Raw genomic sequence first — 21,113 nt, forward strand, 5'->3', positions numbered from 1 at the left:
TCTGTCCTGTGCTTGCTCCAGTTGACATCTTTGAGTCAAATAGCTTGCAGATAGTAACTTGAATCCAAAACGGCGAGTAGCAACTCAACTTGTAAGGTTGGAGAAGAAAATGCTTATAGCTTGCCTACAGGCAACAGTAGACCTAATGGAACATTTACCTGATGACTCTGTATCCCCATGTCCTGCTCCTTATGCCCCAACCCTCAAATGGTCTCTCTCTCTCTCTCTCTCTCTCTATTGTAATTTATAATGTATATACTTATTGTGTCATTCGTGGCATATTTTAACTAAATTGGTCATTTTGCAGAGTCTGAGTCTCCAGTTGTTCATTTTGCTGCTCGCGTCAACTAGTGATATTGTTTTGAATTCGCCTAAATTGAGGAGGTTAGTGCTCTTCATATATTTCTTTTCTCCTATTTGTGCAAATACGAAGGAGAACTACTACGTTTGCACGAGGGATATTTTATGTATATTCTAGGATTTGAAATTTATACAGACTTGGTTGGTTTTATAATCCATGAATTTGTGAAGATTAAATTGTATATGTTTTGCATTAAATGAAGTAGTATATTTATTTGAATGGCACAGGAGTGAGATCAACGAGCAAGTCATTGGCATTACTGATTGAATGCGTGTCAGTGAAATGGGAATTAAGGCACAAAATGCATCACAATATAAGTGGAATCTCGTCGCTAACGTTAGTAATTAGTAGTGTTTTGTAATGCTTTTTTTTTTGTTACTAATAATACTAAAAAACAGATCAAAATTTCATCAGTTAGTAGTACAAATGAGGTTGATGTTTGGAATGCATGAGAAATATACTGATCTATTATCATGTGTGAGAAACTCACCTTAGTTGAGTTCTCAACATTTGACAATATGAGTTTGTTTGGCTGTGGATTCCTCTCCCTTGTCTCCATTTCCTTACCCAGATGTGAAATACAACGCAACTATCCATCCCAAAAGCCACCCAACATAGTCTTACCCGGCAAGGCTGGCCTCCCCATTGCTGACTGAATTAACACTTGTATTACATACTACGTCGGTGCTCCGTCGTCCCTCCCATTATGATGATCAAAGATGACTCTCCTTAAAGTTGGGACGAAGAACCAATCTGGATCATTGAATCATAAATTGATGGTACAGATTTACTGTCTTTGATATCAGTTTTCACGTTGAGCGCTATCAATTAAGAGGTAGTACTATAATTGGAAGACGGAAAATATAGGAAGCCTGTGGTCAAACCAAAAAAAAGGTGACCACTTTCTCTCTCCTAAAAAATATCTCAAAACTTGTATTATTTCGCATAACTATTTTGATTTAAATGTAATATCTTACAAATTGCATATGTTCAAATAGGGTTGGGTAAACGGGTTTCTCAGTTATCGGTTAATTGATAATCGAAATTAATGGTGCTCGGTTCGGTTTTGGTTTTATGTTTTGAATAAAGTCGGTTATTGGTTAGAACCGATAACAACAATAATAACCACAATTAAATTAATTTTAAAATTTCTATATACATATTATGTACTTTTATATTAATTTCCAATATAAATTGAATTTATGAGTGTATTATTTTTGTTATTTGTAAATAATAAAATTTATAGGTTCTAGTAGTATGTATTATCATTTAACTTTAAACTTGAAAATTATGTTTTGTTGGGTGATATCGAGCACTTGATTATGTACTCCATCTGGCTGCGATTTAAAGTCTCATTTTGTTATTTTTGGATGTCCGTAATTTGAAGTCTCATTTGTTTTATTCCAGTTTAGGTAGGTAGATCCACCGTTCAACTAACGCATTACAATCACATTCTATTACTCCCTCCGTTTCAAGGAAGATGACCTCTTCCTTGGGCGGCACAAGATTTTATGCAATTTTATTTTGTGCATTAAGTGGAGTGAGTAAAGTAAGAGAGAATAAAATAGAGGTAGAAGTGTTTTCATTTTTAATAATGAGTCATCTTGGTTGGGGCAAATCAAAAAGGCAAGTGAGTCATCTTCAATAGGACATGAGGAGTATAAAACAAATGGAGTATATAAAAGTGGGGTCCACGTTTCACTAACTCATTTTCCTTTTTTTTCACAAAGTCAAAAAATTTCTTAAAACCCGTGCCAAGTCAAAATGAGACTATAAATGACGGACGAAAGGAATATTATTCATCATACATGATCCTAATATTGAAATTATTCCATCGACACTCATATGACCATGTCACTATATTCAGGTTATCGACTGCAACAATAGTTTGACATTGTCTGCTTTGGGTTAAGCCCGCACTGATTTGTTTTGGGTCACTCCCAAAAGACTTCAAATGATTGGGGTTGGACATAAATTATATACACTTTCCAACTTCCCTTAGACACTCGATGTGGGATGTGTTTGTATCTAACAAATCTCATCCTCAAACCAGATCACATCGGGAATAGACAGACGCAGTCGACACATCGAGACATTACGGGCATGACTCGAACTTGAGTCATCCGAGGCTCCACTAGACCCGACTCTTATACAACTTGTTCGGATTGTCGACTGCAACATTAGTATGATATTGTCTGCTTTGGATCAAGCTCGTCCGGATTTATTTTTGAATCAGTCTCAAAAGGCCTCAAACTAATTGGGTTTGAACAGAAATTATTTATAAGTTTCATGCCACAACTGTTTACCGCATTTTTTATGTAAGAAACAACACCCACAATCAACTATTTCTTCCCCTCATCATTCATGGGTCCGTGTATATATATATATATATAGGATTGTGATCAATTGAGATTTTTTATGCTAATTGAGAAATGAGATGCAATATCAGCCACTCATTTTTATTAAATGAGTGGTCCAGATTTTTCCACATGGAAAATATCTTTAGATTAATTAATTATGAAAGAGCAGAATGGTAACATCATAGTAAATTTTATTCAATAAATATTTTTTTTGATTTTTAATTTTAATTTTTTTATTAATTTTAATTAAAAATAATTTTAAAAATTTTTAAAAAAAATTAAAAAAAAAAATTAAAAATTTTAAAAAATATTTATTTAATAAAATTTACCATGATATTACCATTCTGCCCTTTCATAATTAATTAATCTAAAGATATTTTCCATGTGGAAAAATCTGGACCACTCATTTAATAAAAATGAGTGGCTGATATTGCATCTCATTTCTCAATTAGCATAAAAAATCTCAATTGATCACAATCCTATATATATATATATATATATATATATATATATATATTTTAATATTATTTTATAATTTATTTATTTCAATTTAACTAAAATTGATTATTCATTACAATCCTAGAAATATATATATATATTTTAATATTATTTTATAATTTATTTATTTCAATTTAACTAAAATTGATTATTCATTACAATCCTAGAAATATTTCAGAAAGTACATAATTTAAATCCTAAAATTGATAATTACTAGTAGTATTATTGGTATTTGATTGATTTTTGTTTTAAGTATTCAGTATCTAAATTTTTTAATAAAGAATAAAATTGAGATCTAGCGGAAAATTATTTTAAAAATTAAAAAATGTGATGCTTGATCGAATAAGTGGAGAGAAAATAAATATAAATATAAAAAATGTGATGCTTGATCGTATATAATGGAGTATGGGACGTGCAATTTTATATGACATGCACAGAGCACAAAATTAGTTTCTAAGTACAAATCCAACCCTTGATTCTCACATTTATGAAAAGATCCCATTTTCCAATTAAGATAATAATAAATTAAGTAAATAACAGTGTCATGTTACATCATACACAATCTAAATTCCCGATCTATTTTAATATGGCAATCTTAAAAATTTTGACTTTTATTTTCTGAGATAAATTCAATAATTACCGGACGCAAATTATGTTGTTAAGTTATTAATAAATAATAGACGGAGTATTTAGAAGGTTCGAAACATAATAATGTGAAAAAGGGCTATACGTTCGATCCAGATCTTGCGGCTCACATCTCATGCCATCCACAGCCGTTGGATCATCCGCTTGGAGAATCTTCGGCTCTGATTTTCCCAATGGCGGTGGAAAATTGTGAACCCGCCTCTATAAATTAACCACCACCAAACCCATTCTCTCTCTAGAAATCAAAATTAAGAGTGATTTGGCACACTTTCTCTCTCTATCTACTAGACTCTACTATTGTCTATATAGATATTACACACACCCTTTGGAGTTCCGAAGCTTCGGGTAGCTTTCCTTCGGCGACTGGCACGTTTGGATTTGGGGCTCCCTCGTTAATCAAGTTTAATTTTTTTTCTCTTTTCTAGGGTTTCGAGAGTACTGCTTGTTCTGTATTTTTACGAGTTTTTTTAGTTATTATTAGTTTGAGTTTGGAATTTTGAATATCCGATCTAGGGTTTTCGGTTCCAAGATTTACTGTGTAATTTATTGTATTCTCCGCTTTAAGTTAGTGAACTGTGCTATTTATACGAAAATTTTCCGTACGTTACCGCGAATTCACTACTGCTGGATTGTTGCTCTGAAGTTGAAGATTGGAATTTTTTTCCAAGGTAAATGTTATTTAGTTGAGCTTGAATTGGTAGTGAATTGTGTTAGGTGCTCTTATAGTCAGGTATTTCGGCTCAGTCCAATTGCATATATTAGACGAATGTAAAATCTTGGGGTTTTTCAGATGAATTGTATTTAGTTTTTTTTTTTCTTTCAAGATTTGGCTTTTCTTTCTTAAATTTCTTGTGCAAAAATCAGTAAAATCAATGGAAGTATTGAGAAATTCTGTAAAGTTCCATCTAGTAGTAATTTTTTGAAATAGATGTGCAAATGAATGCAATTTTTTTCTCCCCCAATGCTTTATGCCTGTTATTTTGATTGCACTAGTAGGTAAAAGTGCTCTGTATAAGTGGGCAGAGTGGTATAATGATGGCCAAGAAAGATAGATTTCCTCCTGGGTATTGTTCTAGTGGTGCTCCACAATCTGAAGGATCTGGCAGCTCGGGACGCAATGACTCAGTTGATGGTGCTTCCGCCTCTAAGAGGAAATGGGTTGATTTAAATTCAGCCTCGAGGGATGGTTTCTCGGTACCCATTCAAATTATTCCACTGTCTAAATTGTCTTCCTTCGAGAGGAAGGATTTGGTGCTTCGCTTGACATTAGAGCTAGAGAAGATTAGACTCCTTCAAAGTAAAGTTGAGTCGCAGAAGAAAACAACTGTAAATAAGTTTCCGAAGTCAAATTCATATGATATTAATGGACAACAGAAAGGGTCGATGGTGGGTAACTTGAATAATTCTGCGTTGTTGAATTCTGCATCTGGGAAGAAAGCTCGTGGTTGGAATCGAGGTATAACGGGAAGGTTTCAATCAGCAAACAACAACTCGCATGTGAATGCTAACAATGCAACACTTAAGCAGTGTGAGGGTCTCTTGAAGAAGCTGATGTCACAACAATATGCTTGGGTATTCAATTCACCTGTTGATGTGGTGAAATTGAACATTCCGGATTACTTTTCTATAATTAAAACCCCAATGGATTTGGGAACAGTAAAGAGCAAACTCAGTTCAGGGAAGTACGCTAGTCCTTTGGAATTCCTAGCTGATGTCCGGCTTACTTTTACCAATGCAAAGACATATAATCCACCTGGGAGTGACGTCCATGTTCTGGCCGAGTCATATAGTCAGATCTTTGAAACGAGGTGGAAAGCCATAGAGAAGAAATTTTTGGTGACTACTTCCCACTCGGTACCTAAAAAATTAGGGGGTAATGAAGAAACTGGAATACCCAAGACATTGGCCCCATCGAAGAAAAGGAAGCTCAGTCCCAGACAGCATGAAGTAAAACAAGAACCTACAAAGAGGAAGATGACTGATGAGGACAGGCATAAGTTGAGCATGGAATTGGAATCTTCTGATGGGGACCTACCTGATGCCGTCATTGAATTTCTCAAGGCGCACATTCCAAATAGAGGTGATGATGGAGAGGATGAGATTGAAATAGTCATCGATGATCTTAGTGATGACACCCTATTTACCTTGAGGAAGCTTTTAGATGAACATTTACCAGACAACCAGAAGAATCTTGCGAGATCTGAGGCCTGTGAGATTGAGGTATTTTGTTTTATCTTTTAAGCTCATATCTTGTTCCTCATTGTGAAGATCCTGCTCCAGTATGTATGTGTTGTTTTAGCATTAAAACTGATTATTTTCTTACACTTCTGTTTCAGCTACCGAATGTATCAGGGCTTAGCAATTCATCACTGCATGTTGACAAAGGTTCTAATTTTTGAAAATTGGCTCTATGCTCTGAAGTTAGCATGTTGCTATTTTGTTGTTAATTTTGTGATGTTGACTATCCTAAGGCAACGATAACGATCCCATTGATGAGGATGTTGATATTGGAGGAAATGAGGCTCCTGTCACTAGCTACCTTCCTGTTTTGATTGAAAAAGATGTTGGGGGCAGAGCTGAAGAATATAATGAAGCAGGTTAATCTGAATACACAATTAGTAAATATTTTCTGATTATAGTGCCATATCAGGACTTCATGCTAGCAAATATTGTCTGGTATACATTTTTTTAACTCTTAAAATAATTCCTATGTGCTAGTTAAAATCATTGTGGTTTGAAATGCTTGTTTCCTGCATGTGGTGTTTTCTTGTTGCAATGTTGTTAGTTTGTATGGTTACTAGGAGTGCTTATTATGAACATGTTCCGGTAGAAGTTTAAACTTTGCAAATATCTCTGCTGCAAGAACTTTGAACATCTGAACTCAAAAAACATTTGTCATCTATTCTGTTTCTATCGCTGGTATGATTTCTTTGTAGTATGATTTGGACTTGTGAGTTATATTGGTTGCTTGTAAAGAAATGACCCTCTATCTAGAATCTTTAATACAAAGTAAATTATTAGGGATAAATTCTAAGACATGCCTCACTCAAATGCTTAAAAGTTAGATTTTGTTTTTGTCTTTTCGCTTACACATTTGGACTTCCTATTTCTGGATTTCATATTTGCCCACTTGTATGTATTAATGATTTGTGTGTGTGTGTGTGTCTTTAAGTGAAATTTACCAACAATTTGAAGAAATAAGACTATATTTTTGTGTAAATACGTGACTTTCAATATTGTATGTTTTTTCTCCGAACATTAATTTCTCTCTAAATTGAAGTTGATGTGACCATCATAATTGATGTATATTTCACTGACACTTAAACAGTGTCATTTTTAATGGAAGAATATAATTTTTTTCTAGAACTTTGTTTTAACTAAAATACGTAAAATTTGACTTTTCTTATTTTTCCCTAAATTAATTTACCAAATTAAAGTAACGTGTTCTGAGAAGACCAATTCGAACATTTAGAAATATATAAACCAAATAAGTTGCTACATTTAGAGTAGCTCAGGCTTGACATGTACACTAGTGTCAGTTTTCCTGACAAATAAGCTCTCAATCCTAATCCCTAATATCCCAAGCTCAGGTACTTTATTCTATTAAAAACAAAGAAATTGAGGGAAAACTGAAAATGTTTAAAGTTTATTCGTTTACAGACAAATTATGTTCTGTTAAAATGATTTAATGACTATGAACATGCTATTTTCAATTGAAAAATTATTTTGGGGAAAATTCAAAAATGCCCAAAGCTCATTTACCTGCAAATATCTTTATTTTTAAATAATCAATTTCCACATATTATAATTTTTTTGATACACTAACTTTTGCCATACTTTTCTTGTCCTTTGTTGAACTGCCTCATTCCAACACCCCACTTATTAAATTGTTTTTTCTCTTTTCTTATTTTTCCATGCTGGGAGAACACTGCGATTGGGCGCTAGTTGAGTCTAGATTTAGTAGTTTAGTTGAGGTGTATTGGGAAATGGAATCAGAACCCCATGAACCTGAATTCCATTGTGAGCATTTGGTTGGAATTCTTATTCTTTTAGGAAGCACTGTTCATGATAATTAGACCCATGATTGTGTTCTTTAATCCTTATAATTAGGATTTTACCAATCGTACCATCTTAATGGGACATGAATGAAGCAAAATTAGCTTAATGATACTCCCTCCATCCCTCGCTAAGAGAGAGGCTTCTTTTTGGCATGGGATTTAAGAAAATGGGGTTTAGTTAGTTGAGTGAAGAGAGAATAAAGTAAAAGAAAGCCAAAAAGTAAATGACTCACTTACATTGGGACGTCCCATAAAGGAATGCGAATCACTTAACAGGAGGTGGAGGTAGTACAAATTATCAAGGGCTATGTGCTATCATAAAGTCCCAATCTGTTTTAAGTAACAATGGATGAACTTGTACTATTTTTATCCACCTTGGCTAATCCTGAAAAGTAAATGCCCATGATAGGCTTTTTGTGTGCCACCAAGCATTTCATACCTTAGGTGGCTATAACATTCTTTCCCTATCATGTGTTAAATGTCTATTGTCTCATGAGCTTGACATTCTGATTATATACTGTTTATGATTTGTATTAGGTGAACCCTATAATATTCTTATATCTTTAATCATTCAGGTCCGGATTCTTATAGAGGGTCTGAATGCTCCAAGGGTTTTTCAGCTGTGAAGCAAGAGCAGGTTCTCTAGTATTCCTTTCTTGCACCCTTACCTTCTTTTGATCCTAATTCTGAGTCAGTAATTGCTGCTTGTTGGTATTTATTAACAATTAATAAATGTTCCAGGATGAAACATGTCACACTGCAGATTCAGCTAATAAAAAGGGTGATCAGGCTGGCGAACATAGTAAGTATTCTTGCTTTCTTTTCCTTCTTTTTTTTTGGATTGGTGGGAGGAGGGAAGGCTTTTATCCTTGGCGTGATTTTGAAATTTTTTGCTGTTCTTTATGCTTACATTTGATATGTTGATTTGGATTTTGTGGCACTTATGAATTTTATTCTACATCCTGAGGGTCTGAATGAAGTCTCTCTCACAGCTATATAAGAACACACAGAATTCATCAGTGACGTATATAGGAGTATAATATTATGAATGCTACAAGTAGATGATTTATTGGCTTAACTAGATGCCTGATTCTTTGCAGTATCTGCTAGTGAGTTCGATCACCTTGAAGATGGTTCAGTGAAGCCTTCGTCAAGTGATTCAGATGGTCACATTGATGGTAAGAGATTGATGTGATGAATTAGCTGTGTAAATATTTGCTGTGTTCTTATCTGTCATTGTGGAATGTGTCAGTGGAGGGTGCACAAGATGACAGGCAGGTCTCCCCAGACAAGCTGTACAGGGCTGCTATCTTGAAGAATCGGTTTTTAGACACAATCTTAAAAGCTCGAGAGAAAACTCTAACTCAGGTAAGAACAGGGGGGTTCTCAAAATCTTCATTATATATTACCCTCTATTAGTTTCAGCAGCATGACCGTGGTTTCCTGACAGGATGAAAAGATGGACCCTGAGAAACTCCGACGTGAAAGGGAGGAACTTGAGATGCACAAAAAGAGAGGTATAATTCGTGTAATTGCTCTTCCCCTTTATGACAAAGGATTCTTAACACCTTGCTTCCAATCAAGCAGAGAAGGCTAGGCTGCAAGCAGAAGCCAAAGCTGCAGAAGATGCTCGTAAGCGGGCTGAAGCTGAAGCTGCAGCTGAAGAAAAAAGGAGAAGGGATCTCAAGAGAGAAGAAGCGAGAGAAGCGCTGCTAAAGGTTTTGGTCACCACAAACTCGAATCTTATTCCTTCTCTTTTCCGTATAAGGCTCTTATATTGTTGTTCCTTTTTCCTTTTCTTTTTTCTTTGTTTACGGCTTATATTATTGTGGGATGATGCAGATGGAGAAGACGGTTGAAATCAATGAAAACTCTCGTTTTCTTGAGGATTTAGAAATGCTGAGGACAGCCCCTCCTGAACAACTAGTACTAGCTACCTCTGTTGACGATGCAAGCCCAGAGGAATCGCAGGATGGGTTTGGGAGTTTCAAGTTTGGAAATAATCCCTTAGAGCAGCTTGGGCTGTACATGAAGATGGATGAGGATGATGATGAACCCGAGCCCCAAACTGCTAATCCCAATGCGACTACACAAGATGTAGAGGAAGGTGAGATTGATTAAGCCTGCTATCTGCAAGAATCAAGATCCATCCATATACTACTCATTGGATCGATATTCTTAGTCTTCACCTTCGAAAAGCAAAAAAGAAAATCTAAAAGGGGAGATGATAGTAGAAACTAGGAACTAGTTATCTGAGATCCAACATTGTGTGTGGAATGCGCGTGTAGCCGATTTTATGTTGTACGAATATATGATGATGGTGTGGTGAAAATTGGTTCCTAATTTTGCAGTATTGCTCTCTTCACGTTCACGTTCACGTTCACGTATGATGATTTAAATTGTAGTCTAATGGAAATCCACGAACAAAAATGACATTTTTGTTCATGAATTTCCATCCCTAGATGAGTTATCACTCCTACCAAACATGGCCTAACTGTACTAACTGTAGTTTCTCTTGTTGGGTGTTTGCATACAAACCAATCAGGTTAATTAGGTCATTTTGCAGATTTCCTATACACATTCTAATCCAATTCTTTGTGGTTTGGTTAAGTTTCAAGAATAATGATTGCTTGTATGGTAACCAGAATTCTTGTAATCATATATGTCTTGAAGACTTTTTCGCCCCTCATTTAAAAATGAGACATTTCCTTTGGAATTATTGTGGAAAGAAAATTTTTCGAGTTGATTTGTTAAATAATCAGACCCTGTACAACGATTGCGTGTACTATAATTTGTAGTACTATATAAATAAACACACAATCATAGAGTCTCTGACTTCTTGTCATTTCTATAATTTTTTTAACCATTTCTATAATTTATTATAAGAGCAGATTATAATTTTAGTACCTTTTCCAGTTGTCCTATATCCTATAAAATTATAAACATTTTGTTATTATATCATAACCATATACATTAATCGTATAAAAATCGACCACTATTATGTTAACAATGTCAAATTGTCCAAAAGTCTATTGAAATTTATAGTAATTAATTTCATTGAAATTTTAATCGCATGAAACAATTGCATAAGGTACAAAAGTTATGATGAGACTAATCAAAAGTCTAACTAAAAATTATGAATAAGATATTTCACTAGTTTAATAAATAAAAGTAAGAGAATAATCAAACCATTGATTTTAAATAGTATAAAATACGTAAAAATCCAATTATACATATACACTTTACATATATTCATCACCTGATAATTTAACCTAGAACAAATATTCTTTATTATTCCCGTACATCATGTAAAACAAAATAACAACAGGACAAAACAAGAAAAATTCGAGACACAAAGTTGGGTATGTCTATAGAACTAATTAATTATTTAGAGCTTGATACACTTATTTATTACTCCCTCAGTTCCATAGTAACAGTGGCATTTTTCCATTTCCATCTGTTCTATAGTAATAGAATCGTTTTTTTTTTTAGTAAAAGTTAACACATTTTTCCACACATATTTTACTCTCACTTATTTTTTTCTCTCTTATCTCTCTACCTTTTTCATTTTCCACTTTATTCTCCATTTACTTAACTCATCTAACACAATTTTTTATAATCTCGGTGTCGAAAAGTTTAGCCTCCATTACTATGGAATGGGGAATGGAGGGAGTAGTAATATTAAAAGAAAAGTCCGTACCTATTTTGTTCAATTAAAAGGAATATTCTGCAATTATTGTTGGGTATAAAAAATGAATATGTGCTGAAATTAATATTTGTAATTATCCTCAAATTCAATATGAACTCAACAACCAGCGTCGACTAATAAAAATCAAGGATTTTGTGAATTCAGAGTGTCTGAGAGCGGTGGTGACGTTCCATTCCAAAACCTCAATTTCTCGACTTCCGCCGCTTTGCCCTCTTCTTCACTTCAATTCAATCCAATTCAACAACCACCAGAGACTTTCTTCATCTTTTCACCATCCTTCAACTCATATTCCCAATTGGATTCCCCTAATTTTCAATTTCCCCCAAAATCATGGACCTCCAATTTCCGCCAACATCCAATCCCCTTCCTCTCTTCTTCGCCGGCTATTTGCTCCTCTACCTCATCGCCTATTCAATCCTCTTCCGCTCCTGGGCCTCCAAGCTCCGCCCCGAAGCTTCCAGCTGCGCTATCTCCCTAGCTCACGGCACCCCCGCAGTATTCCTCGCCGCCCGCGCTATTCTCTCCGACCCGGCCCCGGATTTCCACTCCTCCAACACGCCGCTGCAAAGCCTCGTATTGGATTACAGCATTGCCTATTTCCTCATGGATCTCGTCCACTATCTCATCTTCTACCCCACCGACGTCCTCTTCATCGGCCACCATCTCGCCACGCTCTTCGTCTTCGTCACCTGCCGCTACCTCGTCTACCACGGGGCCGTCGCGATTCTCGTGCTGCTGGTGCTGGCCGAGGTCACAAGCTTCTGCCAGAACGTGTGGACGCTGGCGAGTGCGAGAAGGTCGGATGTGGAGATTGCAGCTAAGGTGTTTGATATTTTGTCTCCTCCCTTTTATGCACTCTATTCTGTTGTGAGGGGCTTCTGCGGCCCTTATTTTGTGTATAGGATGTTTACATTCTATGTCACTGGGGCTGCGGATGCTGTGATTCCCAAATGGGTTTGGATTTCGTGGCTCCTCGTCGTTGTCACCGCAATTTTCGTTAGTATATTGTGGATTGTGAATCTTTGGGTTGCTTTCTTTAGAGAAAAGAAGAAGAAAGTTGATAAGAAGGTTAGATAGTGGCAAAAGTTGGTGTCTTTCTTACATTATGTGTTCTATGTAACATGAGCGTGGACATGAAAATGCAATACATTGCTATTCTGTTCTTGCGATCACAATGTGATGAGTTTGCGTTATGAATATATGATTATGTTAAACTTTGTCTAGTAATCTTTTTCTCTTATGGTGTATTTCTGTTCTGTCCAGTTTTTAATGTATTTTGGTAATTCTTGATTGTGAGAATCAGAAACAGATGTATATGGCTTGTTAATGAGTAACTACTGTTGCTGATGGGAATGAGAATGTTATACTTATAGCAATGAACATAGTAATTGCTGGAGAAAAGATTGAACAGTTAAGTTTGCTGAAATCCTGCATTGTGAGATTCAAAGCTAGCAATTACTTCAGTTTGAGAGAGGGTGTAGGGTTGGTTTGTAATACTACCTATGTTAATGTTGCATGAGATGAAACTAAGCTAAAAGCTTGGTTTAAAACTCAGCCTTTTCACTAACACAGTTTCGGTCATTTAGAAAACTGGCAAGGCATGAATCTACAGATAATGTGTTCCAATCTCAGAAATTTATAAGTGTAGAAGTGGTTGAAAAAGATAAAAGATTGCTAAATTAGCAATGAAAAATGGACCTGATGATTCCAATAACGTGGATAACCACAAATATGTTAGCTTCTGCAACGAGCCATGCAGGTTTCTGTAACGAGAGAATGGGTTTCAATATCAGAAATTTATAAGTCTATAAGCGGTTGAAAATATTGTCACATAAGCAATAAAAAGTGAACCTAATAACTTCCAGTAACGTGGATAACCAAAAACATGTTAGCTTCTGCAACTAGCCATGCAGGTTTCTGTAACGAGAGAAGTATGTTGTGATGGACTTGGTTCCCAAGCATCCTGCAATTGATAAGAGCAATGGGGAAGTAACACAATGCTACTATGCAGTAGGCACCAATCACACATTTCTGCATGGGTTTCTTTGAAGGCTTCTCTGGTGTTGAAGGAATAGTCGCTTGAATCTCCAGCACCACATTGTGAACAGCATAGCTGAACACCATCTTCCCCATAGCGGTGAAGAAGTTGAAACTTTCCAGCTCTGCTGGGTGCAGGATAGCTGTACTCAACTCCCTGTTGGACTACCTTGTGAAGAGAAGCTTGTCCAAGCTACTGTCAAGTAGTAATTGTTTTTTTGGAAAAGAACATGACTAGCATTTAAACTTTTCTTACTATATCTATCTTTTGTGATCTTGCATTAGTTTCAGATTGATGAGGGCCTGTTTAAAGATATAGTAACTGCAGCTAAAGATATCCTAGAGATTGGGTTGAAGTTTGGCAAATAGGAGAGAACAAAATGGGTAGAGGCGAGTATCATTATGAAGTAAGTAGTTTGATTTACTCGCAGCTTCCACACAGTTTCATGAAATTTCTTCAGTGATTTGCTTCCAGTCACCATGTAAACTATATTGACACCAACTTCAACATCAACAGCTGAGAGACTACAATTTAAAGACTGAGCTTTTCACCAAATGCGTGCTGCCCAAGTTCATGGTATCTGTCAACACATTTTCCAGGTACCATCTCATGCATCTCAACCATTTGTAAACTGTTTTTTTCTTATAAAAAGTATTCTCAAACTTTCATTGGTTCAGTTAGATCCTTGTTTAGCGATCCAGTTTAACCAAATTATTGAGACCAAATTATTGCGAACTGCAAAGCTTAAGCATAACTGAAACACAGCTGAGTACCGCCATTTTGCGTTCCTTGATCAAGTAATCATAAAATGCTAAGTACCAAACCCTAAACCATGGCAGTAACATTGTAAAAAGCCGAGTACCACCATTCTGGGTTTCTTGATCAAGTAACTGGATGCCAGTGGCAGTCATCTATTGCCTTTTGCTCCACTGACTGGTAATTTAATTAGCAATAAGAAACATTAGAATCATGTAATGGAACTGATGTATAAAGATGTTGTATTAATAAGGGTGGAAATATTGAAATACTTGGTGTTAGAACTTTCTTCACATAGTTCTCTCGATTACAGTCAGTGGTGACTGGTGATGATGAATTGTGTGAAACCACAATTACTCGAGATTCTGTAAGCCAGATCTTTTGTGCAAAAAAGTGTACTCCATAATTTATTATGGAGAGAGAATGGCAGTTACTTCAGTTTTTCTGTTTGTCTCGCCATCTGCTGTCGTTGATTCATTGAATCAGGGATATCAACATTGTCGTTGGCTGCTTCCTTTGTTGCCATGGTGTTGCAGCACCGAAATGGGATGGATGAAACTACACAATGGCTCTCATGTAGTTGTCATATGGTATGGAACAAATCTATTGGAAATAGATATTGGTTTGCCTGTTGGAAGGAGAATCTACAAGGGAATGATCTTGCAGCAAACAAATAGCGCAGACAGGTAAAACAGTGTTCATACCAGTTCAAGATTCTGAACTGCGTACTGTAGTCACCAATGTACGTAGCTAACTGTATAAAATTTGGCTGTCGTTTTAGGTTGTTATACAAGTTGATATTTGAGTGCCTAGCTGGTTATGAACTATGAAGGGCATCATAATGGCTTATAAAATTTGTACAGATTGACACCATATAGAGATGCATTATGCAAGCTCACATTGGACATGATTTAATCTTGAATGCATTATTAGCAGCAAGAACTTAGCCTCACCCTTGAACAACGATTGAATATTCAGTCTTAGACTTTTAGGCACATATTTTTTGCAGTGTTGTTTAGTGTTAAGTGGAGAGAGGATACAATAGGAGAAACAATGAAGCAGAGAATAATTTCCATTTTAAGAAATGTGTCATTAGAGTGGGACATCCCAAAAAGAAAATGTGTCACTTTTGAGCTGGACGGAAGGAGTATTACTATTTTTATTTCTTGTTTCATTATGTGTTGTCTAATACTCTCTCTAAGTATATTCCTAAAAAGTTGAGGATATCCTACGATATGCTTCCCTCAAGTTTTGTTTAGACTATCTGTCTACTTGTCCACATAACAAACAGAACACCCTAATTGATCTAGTGATTAAGTAATGTGATATACGTCTTGCATTGCATTTTTTTGCTGCATTTTAAGTGTCAATCGTTTGATCAGATTCAGAAGCAAAATGAAATATGAAAATCGAAACCACCATAGTCTTTTGCTGGCATATGATTGTATATTTAAATTCTCATTGTAATACCGTCGTCCATTCACAAAAGCAGTATATAAGTCTAGAACATCTGCAAACAGGTTTATACACACAATAGATTCAGATATCAATTTGGAAGCATTGGAATGAATTGTTTGAGGAGGCGACCAGGTGTCCTCCTCTCGTGAAGAATTTGACAAATTCATCTTTGTTTTAAATTCTCCAAGATTCTTCACTTTATGCTATCCAAAATCCCACTGATCGAGCTTCTCAACCAGCAAGATTCAACACTCTAGATACTTATGAGTAGAACTCGTAGTCCTTTGCTTGTAGTATTATTTGCCTTAGTGCTCCAATTGGTGCTATAACCATCAAAAGGACTCCGAGAATGATGCAAATCTGAGTTTTGAAATCCCAAAAACCATCAGCTAGTGATAAGATGATAGATTCGTGGAAAACATAAGATATCATGAGTAGAAACTAGAAACTCACCCAGTTAGTGATCCAAGATAAACTGAATCTCTTTGGTTTATAGATAGCAAGCCACATGATACAAGGAAGCTGAAAGAAAGTTTTGAGCATTTGAGTTATTATGTTAAGTTGTTAACAGATGGTATAATACTCAATATATAAAATGCACCAATAATGTATAAAGATCAGTTGTACTCACGAAGTATGTGGTTGGTGCGAAAGCAAATCCTCCAAAGAACCCCAGGAGTCCACCAAAGAAAGGGAATGAAATGCCAACGAACATTGTGAATGCTGAAACATTGATATACGCACTCTTTTGAGGTGGCATAACAAGCAACTAACAGAACGGAGTTTTGAATCTCAAATCAATGCAAGTAGAGATAAGCTTAACAATTAACATACCAACATAGACGTTTCTGGTGATGAAGCGCAGATACCATGTTGGCTTGAATCTTAGTTTCTTGACTAGGACTGTCTCTAACATGTCAAAAACTGGCATAGCGTATATCTTTATCCACACATAACATATGTGATTTAGTGACTTCCTTTGATATATGTATGAAGAATTACACTAGTATGATAGCAAGAAAAAACATTGAGTTTCACCTGATAGCTTCCAATAACGTGTATCACAACGAACATGTTAGCCATGGCGATGAGCCAATTTGGTCTGTTTAATGAAATCAAAATGTTGTCTGATACTTCATTACCAAACATCCAGTATCCAATGAAGGCGACAGGGAAGTAGCAGAGGGCGACAACAATGTAAGCAACGATGACTCCCTTCCACATGGGTCCCTTGGAAGGCTTCTCCGGTGTTGAAGGGATGGTGGCTTGAATCTCCAGGACAACATTGTGTCCTGCATAGGCGAAAGCCACCTCTCCCAAAGCACTGAAGAAGTTGAAAACAGTACCAGCTGTGGTTGTGGCTTTGTAACCATATTGCACGTTTGGTTGAACTCCCTTTTTCAGCGCAGCCCCCCAGGCAATCGTGGAATAGCTTTACAGTCGACAAAATCATCATGTCAGATTATGATCACTCCATTAAAATCTTGCAGGTAACTCAAAACTTTTTTTTATGTATACATACCTTAAGGACATGACTGCTGCAGCCAAGGACACTCCAGAAATGGCGTTGAGGTTGGGAAGATGTGAGAGGACAAAATGCACAGAGGCGAAGATCATTATAAAATAAGTAAGCTTGATGTCTTTGCAGTTATCACCACAGACCACGTTATGGAATTTCTGGAGTGATTTCCCCCCTGTGACCATGTAGACAATGTCCACTCCAACTTCAACAATTAGCTGCTGAGGCACAACGATGTAGAGCCCGAGCTTCTCTCCAAAAGCATGCTGTCCGAGCTCGTGATATCTATCAAACCTCTTGCCAGGTACCATTTCATGCATCTCAACCATCTGCCACAATGTGTAGAAGGTAATGATCCAAGATATGACCATCACTGCTACTCCGGGGCCCCTGAAAATATAGGCCGAAAATGTTCAGTATTTTGAGTTGGATTTGAGCATTTTTTGTGATGCAAGGTTGGAATAGTTACCATCCTAGTTCAGACATGGCATAAGGGAGACCGAGAACTCCAGCTCCAACCATGGCTGTGACATTGTGAAAAGCTGAGTACCACCATTTTGCATTTCTTGAAGAAGTGATAGGCAACCAATCATCAATAGCCTTCTGTTCTGCAGTCCTATTATCCACCTGCACATTTATTTTCTCCATCACTATTGTGTGTAATGAATGGAAGTAAACTCTTTTTTGGCTAAGTGTACTAATGACCATGCCATATTTTACAATTTCTATTTTTTAGAAAAATACTCCCTTTTAGAAAAATACTCTCTCCGTCCCAAGGAAGATGACCCCTTCCTTGGGCGGCACGAGATTTTATGCAACTTTATTTTGTGTGTTAAGTGTGAGAGTAAAGTTAGAGAGAGAATAAAGTATAGATAATGTGTTTCCATTTTCAATAATAGGTTATCTTGGTTAGGAAAAACTAAAAGGAAATGTGGGTTATCCACGGTGGGACAGAAGGAATATGTCAAAAAGAATTTTCATGTATATTGAAGATGTTATGTCATCATGTAAGGGAACTGTAGTGAAGTTAAATCATACACTAGTATTATACGCATCTACATTTTATTGGATTTTTCCAAGGCCAACTAGAAAAGGTGTAGACTAAAAGTCTTTATTTGTCTCTACTCAAGATTTAGTACTAGTACCCAACCTTTATAAATACGATTGATACATTTTAAAAAAAAAAGTAAAACTAATATCTTTAATCTTTTTCTACTTAATATATAAATAAAATAATATTGCATAAAATTTAATATTACTTCAATTTATTTAAAATAAAAATTATTTTTATTTTAATCTATTCCTTAAAATAGAAACTTTATATTTTAGAAAAAAAAATTCTCTCTAATGAGGTGAAATCTATTTTTCACTAACAATTATTTAATTACTTTTTCTTATTTTACCAATTGTTCTTTAAAACTCGTCGTTTCAAAAGTTGTAATTTTAAAAAAACGATGTTTTTAAATTAGAAAGAAAAAAGATAAAGAATATTGAAGTCAAGTATTGAGAGTTGAAGTCGTTGCACATGCTATCTCAATAAAACTCAGTACAGCTGGCTGCCTCTACTTCCCCATAATCAATTTTGACTATATATATGAAGAACAGGGAGTATTACTACAGAAATTTTCGATTATTGAAGAACAAAGAAATTAGGTAGCATGGGATGGCAAGTAAAGATAAAGATTTATGTTGAATTAAGCTATACCAATTACCAATAAGGTGGTGTGTGGACATATGTGCTACACGATTCATTCTTTTTCACACAAACAAAAAAAAAAGGTTTATCTAATCTTTAAAATAAAATGAAGGGAACTTACATTTTTGTTGTAATCGCTGCTTTCAGTTACCATGGCTGTAGAGAGAGAGAGAATTGATGGCAGAAATCAATGTATGGAAATATCCAACTCTTCAGCCTCTTATATATATACGAATGCAGTTGAGAGAGAGAGACGTTTAGTTTGACTTATGGTGTTTGTTGAAATAAATCGTTGTTTTAAAATTGAAAACAAATACCACTGCATTCATTGCGCGAAAATTCGTCGAACCTTACGCACTCATGAGTCTATACACATATCTAATATAGATAAAGAAAAAAAATACTACTAATTAATTAAACGAATTGAAGTGATAATTGACTTAATTTGATTAGTTTGATCTACAATCCAGCTGATTCAATTCTTCCAAATTAATTCATTATATTAAATTAAATTAATGATCCACCAATCATCATCCATCGATCGACGTGATGTGTTTTTGCAGTTACCCATACCAATACGTAGGGCGGAAACACACAGGTGTCGTTCGGTTAACATGACTCATTATCATATGACTATCCCTCTAGGATTAAGTTGTGGAATTATTTTTGTGGAATGAGGGATCTATGATTAATTATCATATAATTATCCATCTAAGACTAAGTCGTGAGATTGACGATTCAATCTCACGTACCAAATATAATCATGTATAATCTTGCGAATGAACAGTCATGTAGTAATTTAATTATAATTAATATGCATGATTTTTTTTCTAAAGTGGTAGTACTATGATTTTTATACTAAATTATAAATAAAATAATAAGAATAATACGAATTATACTGACTATTATTATTATTATTATTATTTGTATTATAAATAAAATAAAACATAATATTAAATATGTAGATAAGTAAGAAGTCTCAAGTTAGAAGAAGTAGAACATTTCTTTTACTCTCGAAATTCTTAGTACTTTGATTGATAAAAGTCAATTAAATATAAAAGTTAAAGGGCTAATTTATTTTATTTCCAATTCTATTTCTATCTTGAATACGACGTATGTACAATCCCATGTTTTCACACAAATTGACATCGGGTAAAACTATTTTATATTAGAGTAATTAACTGTTTTATGACGTACGTGTGGAATTGGGAAAGGCATTTTCCATGGAAGTACTAGTTAACAGTCAATCGACATTGCATATCAATTAATTAAATCACTCGTAATAGGTTATTCTAAAATTATATTTCTTTCGTCCAATAAAAATAGGTCATTTAGGATTAACACGAGTTTTAATGCATAATTAATAAAATAAAAGAAAAAATGAAAAAGTAGTTCAAATTGTGTAGTAAATAAATGATAAAGTAAAAGAGAAGGAGAAGAATATTGTCATAAATGGATATGGACGTGGGACAGATTAAAAAGAAAATATGACATATTTCTATAGGACACGTTAGATAATTTGAATTTCAAATTTTAAAATATTTTAAATATAGTACTATTATGTAGCATTTGGGATAATTTAAGAGGATTTAAGTTGATTTTTCATCATTAAAAAGCACTTCACTTATTTTCAAGTTTGCTTATTGAATATACATCACCTTAAGCTAATTGGAAAATTATGATTTGTCATACTGTTTATTAAGTTCTAACTAAAATATCACCCAAAGATCAAAGTTCATCATTTTATAATTTCATAACAACTCTAAAATATAATGAATATTAATATATTACTAGTATATACCTTGGTTGAAGAAACCATCTAAACCTTGGTGTGATTAAACTTAACAAACGTCGGAAAACAGCTATATCTTGGTGTCTTTAAACTTTAAAAAATATCGACAAATAATATTAACAAATTCCAGTTGCTTCAGGAAATTTGGCAGCAATAGTAGTCAACTTAACTTATTTCGGCCGTTACACGTTTATATTTTTATTTTTTAGTTGATAAACTCACA

General features: G+C 34.9%; 4 protein-coding genes and 1 long non-coding RNA gene across 7 annotated transcripts in view; 4 read left to right on the forward strand and 1 right to left on the reverse strand.

Annotated features, from left to right (window-relative positions):
* Positions 1-909, forward strand: part of LOC125197262 — a 3,929-nt gene extending 3,020 nt beyond the window's left edge. The window contains exons 11-13 of one of the 2 annotated variants that reach the window (XR_007172026.1): positions 44-210; positions 308-384; positions 589-909. Coding sequence is in view for 1 of the 2 variants with exons in the window: in XM_048095988.1 (XP_047951945.1) it covers positions 44-210; position 308 (168 nt within the window). In the remaining variant the exon portion in view is untranslated. The other variant, XM_048095988.1, reaches the window with a different exon arrangement.
* A 3,206-nt stretch (positions 910-4,115) lies between these two features.
* Positions 4,116-10,275, forward strand: LOC125193628 (transcription factor GTE9). Of its 2 annotated transcripts, none has more exons than XM_048091463.1 (11): positions 4,116-4,532; positions 4,858-6,084; positions 6,201-6,249; positions 6,336-6,461; positions 8,498-8,559; positions 8,664-8,724; positions 9,023-9,100; positions 9,175-9,290; positions 9,373-9,439; positions 9,510-9,640; positions 9,765-10,275. In XM_048091463.1, the coding sequence occupies exons 2-11, from the start codon at positions 4,897-4,899 to the stop codon at positions 10,041-10,043; spliced, it is 2,157 nt and encodes a 718-aa protein (XP_047947420.1). In that variant the 5' UTR covers positions 4,116-4,532; positions 4,858-4,896; the 3' UTR covers positions 10,044-10,275. The 2 variants fall into 2 exon arrangements, with proteins under 2 accessions (XP_047947420.1, XP_047947419.1); XM_048091462.1 differs by having other exon boundaries at positions 4,861-6,084.
* Positions 10,276-11,739: 1,464 nt separating this feature from the next.
* Positions 11,740-12,858, forward strand: LOC125192582 (TLC domain-containing protein At5g14285). Its single transcript, XM_048090198.1, has one exon. The coding sequence runs from the start codon at positions 11,962-11,964 to the stop codon at positions 12,706-12,708; it is 747 nt and encodes a 248-aa protein (XP_047946155.1). The 5' UTR covers positions 11,740-11,961; the 3' UTR covers positions 12,709-12,858.
* A 1,422-nt stretch (positions 12,859-14,280) lies between these two features.
* LOC125192583 lies at positions 14,281-18,103 on the forward strand. The gene is made up of 4 exons (XR_007171433.1): positions 14,281-15,111; positions 17,037-17,339; positions 17,428-17,750; positions 17,858-18,103. It is a non-coding gene; the product is annotated as an uncharacterized LOC125192583 (long non-coding RNA).
* LOC125192581 (lysine histidine transporter 1) lies at positions 15,829-19,359 on the reverse strand. Its single transcript, XM_048090197.1, has 8 exons — positions 19,220-19,359; positions 17,872-18,029; positions 17,406-17,792; positions 16,922-17,315; positions 16,718-16,823; positions 16,515-16,606; positions 16,337-16,405; positions 15,829-16,243 (listed from the first exon to the last, which is right to left on the reverse strand). Exons 1-8 carry the CDS (start codon positions 19,250-19,252, stop codon positions 16,145-16,147), a joined length of 1,338 nt encoding a protein of 445 aa, XP_047946154.1. The 5' UTR covers positions 19,253-19,359; the 3' UTR covers positions 15,829-16,144.
* Positions 19,360-21,113: the final 1,754 nt, after the last annotated feature.

The sequence above is a fragment of the Salvia hispanica genome, chromosome 6, assembly GCF_023119035.1.
Source record: "Salvia hispanica cultivar TCC Black 2014 chromosome 6, UniMelb_Shisp_WGS_1.0, whole genome shotgun sequence".
In the NCBI taxonomy this organism is placed as follows: domain Eukaryota; kingdom Viridiplantae; phylum Streptophyta; class Magnoliopsida; order Lamiales; family Lamiaceae; genus Salvia; species Salvia hispanica.

Bases quoted from the DNA above. Each gene is read 5' to 3' on its own strand.
- LOC125192581 (XM_048090197.1), bottom strand. From the start codon at position 19,252: ATGGTAACTGAAAGCAGCGATTACAACAAAAAT. The intron at 17,793-17,871 runs GTAACTATTCCA...CTATATTTTCAG, and splicing joins GCCATGTCTGAACTAGGATG to GGGCCCCGGAGTAGCAGTGA. The intron at 16,406-16,514 runs GTGAGTACAACT...ACTTTCTTTCAG, and splicing joins TCGCACCAACCACATACTTC to CTTCCTTGTATCATGTGGCT.
- LOC125192582 (XM_048090198.1), top strand. From the start codon at position 11,962: ATGGACCTCCAATTTCCGCCAACATCCAATCCCCTTCCTCTCTTCTTC.
- LOC125193628 (XM_048091463.1), top strand. From the start codon at position 4,897: ATGATGGCCAAGAAAGATAGATTTCCTCCTGGGTATTGTTCTAGTGGT. The intron at 6,462-8,497 runs GTTAATCTGAAT...TTAATCATTCAG, and splicing joins TGAAGAATATAATGAAGCAG to GTCCGGATTCTTATAGAGGG. The intron at 9,641-9,764 runs GTTTTGGTCACC...GGGATGATGCAG, and splicing joins CGAGAGAAGCGCTGCTAAAG to ATGGAGAAGACGGTTGAAAT.